The 10,000-nt window shown below is 46.5% G+C and overlaps 1 protein-coding gene across 1 annotated transcript in view; it reads right to left on the bottom strand.

The window, feature by feature from the left end:
• plcb3 (phospholipase C, beta 3 (phosphatidylinositol-specific)) overlaps positions 1 to 10,000 on the bottom strand; it is a 47,965-nt gene that overhangs the window by 4,951 nt on the left and 33,014 nt on the right. Inside the window, 18 exon segments of the mRNA XM_048235865.1 lie at positions 1 to 85; positions 263 to 372; positions 547 to 597; positions 2,235 to 2,349; positions 2,661 to 2,749; positions 2,900 to 3,004; positions 3,216 to 3,315; positions 3,628 to 3,789; positions 4,522 to 4,676; positions 4,893 to 5,017; positions 5,629 to 5,713; positions 6,176 to 6,272; positions 6,526 to 6,593; positions 6,784 to 6,885; positions 7,449 to 7,608; positions 8,894 to 8,978; positions 9,179 to 9,261; positions 9,750 to 9,907. The exon segment at positions 1 to 85 is cut by the window's left edge and continues 25 nt beyond it. Coding sequence (XP_048091822.1) covers positions 1 to 85; positions 263 to 372; positions 547 to 597; positions 2,235 to 2,349; positions 2,661 to 2,749; positions 2,900 to 3,004; positions 3,216 to 3,315; positions 3,628 to 3,789; positions 4,522 to 4,676; positions 4,893 to 5,017; positions 5,629 to 5,713; positions 6,176 to 6,272; positions 6,526 to 6,593; positions 6,784 to 6,885; positions 7,449 to 7,608; positions 8,894 to 8,978; positions 9,179 to 9,261; positions 9,750 to 9,907 — 1,935 coding nt within the window.

Below are 10,000 nucleotides of genomic sequence, written 5' to 3'. Positions count from 1 at the left end.
TCTTTTCTACTTGACTGCGACGTCTCTGAATGTCCGAGGTCACCTTGTTACACCGACTCTTCTGTTCTTTACTCACAGACCACACCTGACACACACACACACACACACACTCATTTTGATTAGTCATGATATTGAATGACTAAAGTGCTAATGCTACTCTGCAGATCTCCTCTTTCTATACTGGCATTAGTTAGCTGACTAGGATTCTGCAACAGAGAGTGTGTGTGTGTGTGTGTGTGTGTGTGTGAGATTGTAAATTCACCTTCCGGAGGTGTTTCTTGCGCATCTCCTTGAGCTCCTTGCACTGTTTCCTTAGCAGCTTCACATAAGACTTCTGTAGTTTCAATTCATCTATAGACTGGGCCTTAATTACTGCACAAACACACACACACACACACACACACACACACACACACAGGAACACGCAGGTGCACACACACAAACACACACACACAGTAAGATTCAGGCCAAGCAACCCTGTCGACTGCACAGATAGAACAAGCCAACAGGAGATGATGCTGATGAGGATGGTTATGAAGATCTTACCTGCTAGCACAGTGTCGATGAGGGACTGTGATGACTCTTTCTGGCCTACGACTGCGCACGCACACACACACACAGAGACACACACACACAAGCAACTGACAGTGAGATCAATGGCACCACAGAGGAAATGGGACATTTTAGTGTGAGGGGTCCAGCCCCGACACACACACACACACACACACACACACACACACACACACACGCAGTACAAACAGAAAGAGATGTTCAGAAACACCAGCTCACACTGTGGCTGCTCATGTGCAACAGAGATGAGGTGACCGTTAACGACAGGAAAACAGGGAAATAAATCTAAGGTCACGGATAGGAAAAGTGACCACACGAGCGTCATCATTTGGGGAAGAAAGGAAAACCGAGAAGAAAGAGAAGAAAGAGAAGAAAGAGAGGAAAGAGAAGAAAGAGAAGAAAGAGAAGAAAGAGAAGAAAGAGAGGAAAGAGAGGAAAGAGAAGAAAGAGAAGAAAGAGAGGAAAGAAGAAAGAGAAGAAAGAGAGGAAAGAGAAGAAAGAGAGGAAAGAGAGGAAAGAGAAGAAAGAGAGGAAAGAGAGGAAAGAGAGGAAAGAGAAGAAAGAGAAGAAAGAGAGGAAAAAGAGGAAAGAGAGGAAACGGGTGTAAATGCATCTAAACTGATGCCAAGACTGGTCATTTCACATCAGAGCAGTTTTGAATTTTCAAGGAACTGACTCTCCCTCTAATAGCAAGTAGAGAAGTAGTGAAGGGAACCTGTATGCGTGACACTGTTCTCACTTCATCTGTGTGTGTGTGTGTGTGTGTGTGTGTTACATTTTAGTGTGTGACCAAGGACAGAGGAGCAAAGACAAATCAACCAGTGGAACTCAAATCAATCATGTACCAGTGAGTCTGTCTGGGGAAAAGATGCCAAATCTGTAGGCCAGGAGGACTAGTTCATAACTAGTACATAAATAAACACTAGTAAGAAAATGCAAAAAGACTGGTCCAATCTTCGGCATATTGAAACATTTCATTAATAGGCTAGTGAACGATAGAGCAGATAAAATCACGCCAAGACGAAGCCCTCCAGCTCTGTGTCTTTAAAGCCACTAGTAAGAAGATGTGGGTGCACTGCAGGATAACAAGGAGCCTTAGCTAATCCTGCTCCTCGGAACAGGGAGGATTTGGAAGTCAGGCCTCGGTGAGAGAAGCCAATGTCAGGCCGCATACAGGGAAGGAACTGCTCCGCAGACTGACCACTGGACATCAAGACTGACTCAGAGGTGGAAATAAGTCAAACGCAGAGAGGAATTTGAATAGGCGGTGATAGCGTCGTGGTGAAAGAGCTGGGCTAGCGTGCAGTAGCCAGTAAAGTTGTGGGCTGCCACCAATGTGCCCCTTGAGCAAGGCACTTGTGTAAGTCGCTCTGGATAAAAGAGTCAGCCAAATGAATACATAGAAGACATGACGAACGGAGAGAAGGCAGGTAAGAGAGAGAGAGAGAGAGAGAGAGAGAGAGAGAGAGAGAGAGTGAGAGTGGGAGAGGCAGAGTGAGAGAAAGAGAGGGAGAGAGAGAGAAAGAGATGGGAGGAAGAGAGAGAGAGAGAGAGAGAGAGAGAGAGAGAGAGAGAGAGAAAGAGAAAGAGAGAGAGAAAGAGAAAGAGAAAGAGAGAAAGAGAGAGAGTGTGAGTACAGGTAGGCCGGGCTGGTCAGCACTCACCTGCCCCGGGGATTTGGACGTCCTGGAGCTCAGGCAGGAGTGGGAGTACGGGCATGGGGTTAGGGTCTAAAGGTCGAAGGTCAAACCGCTCCTGCTCCTGTTTCTCTGAGGTGTGCTGAGAAAGGAAAGGTGGTCATGCCAAAGCACACATGCACACCCACACACCCATTATCACCACCACAATCTACAACATATGAATATAATCAACAAAGGAAAATCATTTATACATTTCAATTTATAAATTAGCAACATAGAATAGCACATATACAACTACAGAAAGGAAAATAATTAAGGAATGATGTCCACTGTGTTACCATCTTTAACACTGATCATCAACACCGCACAGTAAAACTCAACTTGAGAGGCTCCCCCACACAGACATACACACGCTCAACCTTTTTTCAATCGTCATTTGATAGAACTGACCTCATCCTCCATTAGCACAGCCAGCTGCCGATCCCTCTGGTCCAGCAGAGAGACGTGCTTGATGGGGTTAGTCAGGGCTTCAGCATACTCTACAACAACACACACACACACACACACACACACACACACACAGACAGACACAGTGAGAATGTGAGTTATGAACGTTTCACGGTTAAATACACCGGTGTTCATGGGAGTTGTAGTCTCCAACGTTTACGTTCACCAGCGCTCACCCCTACCTTGGTGCTCATTGGGAATGTAGTCCTGAGCCTCAATGTACACAAACAGAGAGGACAGCAGGAGAGGCTGGTTCAGCTCATTCTTCAAGCTGATGTAGTGGTAACCTGCAGCATGAACACACACACACACACACACAGGAAAAAGAGAGAGAAAGAAAGAAAGAAAGAAAGAAAGAAAGAAAGAAAGAAAGAGAGAGCACACACACACACACACACACACGCAGAGGTTAGAATCCGTCTAAAGGAGGCCTGAATCCCTGAGCTACAGGTCCTGGATCAGATGGCATTGTGGGCTGATCCGGCCGGCTGCACTGACCTGGGCGCAGCGCCAGCACCGGCAGGATGCGGTGCCCGATGAACTTCCCGTTCTCCTCAAACACGGCCACCCGCAGCGAGGCGAGATTAGGCAGGATCACCTGGAGAGAGGGATAGAGGGACAGAGAGAGAGAGAGAGAGAGAGAGAGAGAGAGAGAGAGAGAGAGAGAGAGAGAGAGAAGAAAAGACAGAGGTGAAAGAGGGGGAGGAGGGAGAGAAAAAGGAATGGAGGAAGAGGGAGAGTTTAATACCGGGATATTGTGCAATACTGAGATTTCCAGTTAAATGCTGACATAGCCTGCAGTCATCGCTGCGTAAGACAGATGCAGACACAACTAATACCACACTGAATGCTGCACTGTCATTATGCTGTGTGTGTGTGTGTGTGTGTGTGTGTGTGTGTGTGTGTCCACCTTATTGAAGACAAAGCTCTCTTCAGTCCATACAGGGTCCAATGAGTTGTTGTTGGAGGTGCGTGTGCGGAACTTCCTCTTGGTGTCAGAGGGCAGGCCAAACATGTCCACCTCCACATACACACCCACCTTCCTCTCGTTCAGAAACTGGCCCGAGATAATCTGAGAACATTACGCACACGCGCACGCACACGCGCACGCACACGCACACACACACCCCATGTTATTACACGGCTCTTCAGAGTGCTGTAGAAAGTTCCATTCACATAAATGGGCCTTCCCAACGTTCGGACCTATGTTAAATATATATAAATCACCGGCAAAATATATAAATCACCGCAGTCAATGGCAACGGGTTCATTAATGTCTTTCATATCCCTCCGCAATACGTCCGTTTGCTTATTGCAATGGAATTTCATTGAAAGGGAAAGTAAGCTAGTAAGACGTTGCCACGCAACTGTCAAGTTCTATCTATGTGGCGAACTATTTATTTTGTCAGCAACACGAAACGGTAGCAAAATCATTTTAAAGACCCATTGTGTTAGGTTTCTTTTCTCGTTTTGGCAAGTAGCCGTGTAATAAGCGGGATAATGTATTGTCCGCCGGTAATTATCAGAAAAAAAAAAGTCCCTTCAGGTCGAAGTCGGGGTTCTGTTCTCCCTGTCGGGACTTATTTTCTGATAATTACCGGCGGAAAATACATTATCCCTTACATCTGAGAGTATAATTGGTTCAGAATAATAGAGATAGGCTGCGAACACAAATACTGATATGAGTTTAACCAGCAGTAGGTCAACATGCTGCAATACAATAACCCTTTATATATCTGTTTGTACTTTGCAAACACACACACACATACAAACACAAACACGTACACAGACACACAAACACTACCGTGATTTTGACGGTGTTGGCGACGATGCCATCCACAATGTTTTCAGTGAAAGGGTCAAAGTGCTTGTCTGTACGCCGCATAAACTCTGGCTTCAGCAAGTAGCCACAGCCCCCATTGTACTCAAACACACCCATGTTCAGCTGCATGGGCAGGTCTGTAACACACACACACACACACACACACACACACACACACACACACACACACACACACACACACACACACACACACACACACACACACACACACTGCTTAACCATAGATTAGGGTAAACACCACTATCGATATTGAAAACGGAAGTGCCAGGTGCGGGGGATGTCCAGAGAGGAAGTGCGTCCAGTGAGACGCGTGCCGGCCTTAAGTTCCATACCGAGGGTCTGGAAGTTGAGCGCCACCATCTGGCAGCCCACGTTCCAGAAGAGGTGGGGCATGTAGTTACTGGAGTCCACCCTCGTGCCCTTAGGGTAGATACGACTCAGCTGCTTCTTATTATATCTGAGAGTGGCGCACTAAGGACACACACACACACACACTCAACTACCTGATGCCATCATTTACTTTTAACACAACCATGCGCGCGCGCACGTGCACACACACACACACACACACACACACACACACACACACACACAGTCATGTAGTCACCATTTTAGCACACACACACACACACACATACACATACAACGTACCATTTCAACTCACACATGCAAACGCCATACCATTGTAACACACATACACAATAAGATACACACAAGCAAACACACCCACAAACACAAACAAAAAGTAATATCAAGCAGGATTTATGAGTTCCTCTTTTATCTTGTGTACATACACATCACAAACAAAGCATATCCTCCTCTAATGGCAATAAATAGAAAATCCTCCCAGATGCAGGTAATATATGTGGGGTAAAACAGGGCCACGGACATCCTCATACAGATCCAGGAAATGAAGACGAAGAAGGAAGGAACACATATTACACACGTATTTCCCCACTTCCCCCATTAGATAATTACACACACAAATGCATGTAAGCATGCACACGCACGAACCAACACACACACACACACACACACATGAACACACACACACACTCAAAAGGATACTCTACAAATTCCACAGGAGAGCTCTTCAGTGTGTCCATGCCTTTTGTCTCCACGAAAGAGGACATCTCATAGTATTTATTTCTCTCTGAGAGAGACAGACAGAGGGATAGAGAGACAGACAGAGGGATAGAGAGATAGAAGACAGACAAAGAGACAGACAGACAGGAGACTCATTTGACTTGGGTGAACGAGCCTCAGCCAGCTTCTACACAGCCTTTGGTCAGTCACAAGTGAGTGTGATCCATCACTATAATAGGGGAACTGAATCTGCATCAGTCTATTGTGAGTGTGTGAGTGTGTGTGTGTGTGTGTGTGTGTGTGTGTGTGTGTGTGTGTGTGTGTGTGTGTGTGTATCATTTATACACCTGTAGTGGGGAGGTGAGGGGGTGGACAGGTGCCATTAAGCCTAATGAAGCATCCCTTGTTCCCTTATTACAGAACCAAGCAACCTGAATGAGTCATTCAGTTAATGTTTGACACACACGCACGCACGCACACACACACACACACACACACACACACACACACACACACACGTATTACTTACTGCCTGCTACTTCAAAGGACTTGAACTTGACTGGCTCGATGTAGTTGACCAGTGTGGACATCTCCTCGGTGGCATTGACCTCACTGCTGGCCGTGCCCTGGGACACAGAGGGACAGCACTTGTTGAATACACTACAGGTATGAAGTGTGGGAGTGGACGATTCTCTCACACACGATCCCCTACACACACACACACACAGGCCGACAAACATGGCAACATATGCAGAATCACACACATACTGTACACAAGCACATTTATAGTCACACTCACAGGTGCATCCATGCACACCGCCAAACACAAACACACACACAAACACGCACACGCACGCACACCCGCACACACACACGCACCTCGTCTGAGTTTGGTTTCTTGGGATCTGCCACTGGCTCTTCCTCCTCATCTTCCTCACTCTCCACGTCTAAAAGCACCCAGCATTATGTCATTAGCATTTGCAACACAATCCCTACATCCCTACACAAGATGACATCCAAAAAGATGTGAACCGAATAAGGTACAAAAACAATCAGCATGATGTGACGAGCTTAGAGGTGATGTTACAGGTGTGGTTCTGATTGGGTGAAAGGAATGTCAAGCAAGCAGTGACCAACCAATGGATTTGCGGGGTTCGCTGTCTTTGACCATCCGCTCTGCCAGCTTCTCCTCTCCATTGGACATAATGTGGTTGCTCTCTCCATCAGACAAAGGACAGTCTATGCACATGTGCAAATTCATAGACAACCAGGGAGAGACAGACAGACAGACAGAGACACACACACAGACACAGATAGAGAGAGAGATAGATAGTGAGAGACAGAGAGAGCCAGAGCGAAAGAAAGAAAGAGAGAGAGAGAAATAAAAAAGATACATACACACACACACACACACACACACACACACACACACACACACACACACACACATTAAAAGACAGAAGACGGTGCATGGAAGGCAAACTCAGCTAGCAGCAGTGGTACAGAACAGAGAGCAGGAACACTGGAGGTGACAGGGTATTCCTGGAGGCTGCTTTGCCTATCTGTGGTTTGTGTAGCGTACATCCTCGTGACTGTGGCCGGAGTGCAGAGCCCGTGAATGGAGTGCACTGTGTGTGACTAACCATGCAGGCGTCATATCCATGCAGGTGGGGACCAATGCAAAGAGTGTAGATTTGTGTAGATTCTCAGGAATACATTATCCTTCTGCTGTGAATTTGAAAGTATATGTATGTGTAATAGTGTGTGTGTGTGTGTGTGTGTGTGTGTCCGTACAAACCCACCATTGATAGGCGAGGCCTGGTCTGAGATGTCCCCTCCGTCAGTGTTCCTGCGCCTGACGCTGCCCCCGTTGGCCGTGCGGTGGTGGTGCTTCTTCTTGTTCTTGATCAGGATCTTCCCCATCAGCTCCTGGGGGGACGGCAGTGGATGACCTGGGACCAGCTGAGAGAAAGCATCACACATTTAGGGGTCACTGCCTTAAGATAGGCTTCATAGCTGTGCTCAGGCCAGACTGCAAATACACCTCACAGAGGGCAGAATGGCTGAACCTTAGATGCACTTAAGGCAGGGGTGTCAAACTCATATTAGGGTTAGGCAGTGGGCCAGATTTGTTGGAATGAGACCTCATGGGGGGCCGTCATTGTCATGGTCATTTTCATTTCTCTGCATTGGTATCAGAGTGTTGTTAAATTATATACTCCTTTACTATACCCTCTCATGAGCAAACAAGTACAAATCATTTACTCGTCATATCCTGCTCTTTCTCTCTTGAAACACCCTACTTCCATGTCAGTTTTTTGGCATGTTCCTTTCTGAGGATGGTTGGTAGTGCTAGGTTTAATCAATGTATCACAGAAATTGCTTATTACAAATTGTTGAAGACAGCTGGATGTGAATATCTTTTATTTCTAGTTTTCCCTTCCTGCCCAGAACATCTTGGGGGACCGTATGAAACCTGCTGGCGGGCCTGATCTGATCCCGGGCCTTATGTTTGACACCCCGGACTTAAGGTGATGATACATGGAGCAACTTTTCAAACAATGTTGCTTAGCAACCACATAACAACCACATTATTTTGACTGGTTTATCATGGTGATTTGCCTACTGATGATTAAAGTTTTCCAGATAAGAATGGGAATGTCCGAGAACCACAATACTGAGCAACATTGGCCAGCAACATTGCTCAAAAAAGTTGCACCATGTATCATCAGCTTGAGATGACCTCTGATTACCTCTGTATGGGAGTTATAGATGACTGAACAAGAATGGCATCCTCAAAAAGATCATTAATACAAGGTGGAAAGACACAATAGTTTGATTCAGTTTGATAACACATAAAGTTCCTTTTCTCATGGACATAGTAAGAATAAAAATAAGTTTACTACAATGATTTTTAACTCCTTTTGATGAGTTGTGGACAGGTGCATTGTCTCGGGTCCAGCTGAGCCTTAGGAAATGACAACGCTATGAGCCTTGAACATTCCGGCAACACTCCTACGACATTCCTGATATGTTCCTAAACGGCAATATAAGCCCAGACAAAGTGAGAGTTTGGACAAATTGCAAGCCACCGCTGTCCAGCAGCAGCCTCCCTTGATCTAATGAGGTCATTGCTGGGAGCTGCTTTTTACAAGGCCACAGTTGGCGTACTTGGAGGCCTTGACCTTTGACTGTGTCCCTGCCAAAAAAAAGATGCTGAAAAAAAAAAAAAGATGCTGAGACTCACCGGGTATTTCTCCAGCGGGTCGATGAGGAGCGCATCGCCAAAGATGGTGCGGCAATACTCTGCCATCTTGGCTTGCTGCTTCGCACTGGACAATGGAGAGAGACCGAGAGAGCGAAACAGACGGACCGAAGGAGAACAAATGGACTTAAGAGAGAATACATGGACTTAAAATGGAGACAGAAGAAGGTGAAATGCGCCATGAATGAAAAAAGTATTTTTTAATTTCAAGGATTTTGTTGGCTGTCTCGCGCGTCTCCTAAAAAGGGAGAAACATCCTGTACTTACGAGTCCACGTGGTTTTCAAAGGAGAGGATCAGGGGATATGGCGAGGTCTTGAACGCACTCTCTGCAATTGCCTCAATCACTTCCTATTAGCACAACAGAGAGAGAGAGAGAGAGAGAGAGAGAGAGAGAGAGAGGGAAAGAGAGATCATTAGCCAGATGTTGAGGGCCCAACAGAACCAGTGCCAGCAGAGTTGCCATAGTGGCCAGCCTCCAGCACGAGTCTCTGTCCGTGGTGAGCGCTCATCGCTAGGCAACCGCAGACAGATGGGCAGACATGACACAACAAGGGGTGACCGGAGAAGACAAAGACATGGGAGCTGTTAAGGAAGACTAAAATATCCACCAATGAGATGAAAACAGGTAGAGGGGACAGGATGTGTCTACATGTGTCTACGCTATGGGATTTAGAGAGAATTCAATATGTGTGTACACTATGGGATTTAGAGAGAGACTGGAGTTTGAATCAGTGTGTGTGTGTGTGTGTGTGTGTGTGTGTATGTGTGTGTGTCTGAACATGAAAATGTCTGTCTGTATTTTTGCATTACTCTACACGAAGGTGTGGCACACCCACCTTAAATGGGATCTCGGTGGTCATGGTGAAGCCGTGGGTGATGTAGGGCTCCTCGTCGGGGAGGCGGCCCTTCCAACAGTCCAGCTCCACACAGCGGCAGCCTGTCAGCAACACCTGCCTGTACATCTCCACCGAGGACAGCCCCGTCAGCTGGCCCACTGCACACACACACATACAGAAAAACAAACATACACACACAGACATGGGCAGGAAAGGAGACAAAGGTTGTTTAGTGAAGACCAAATACTTAA

Source organism: Alosa alosa, chromosome 24 (assembly GCF_017589495.1).
Source record: "Alosa alosa isolate M-15738 ecotype Scorff River chromosome 24, AALO_Geno_1.1, whole genome shotgun sequence".
NCBI classification, from domain to species: domain Eukaryota; kingdom Metazoa; phylum Chordata; class Actinopteri; order Clupeiformes; family Clupeidae; genus Alosa; species Alosa alosa.
The sequence above is the reverse complement of the archived record's forward strand: the minus strand, read 5'-3'. Positions and strand labels throughout refer to the sequence as shown.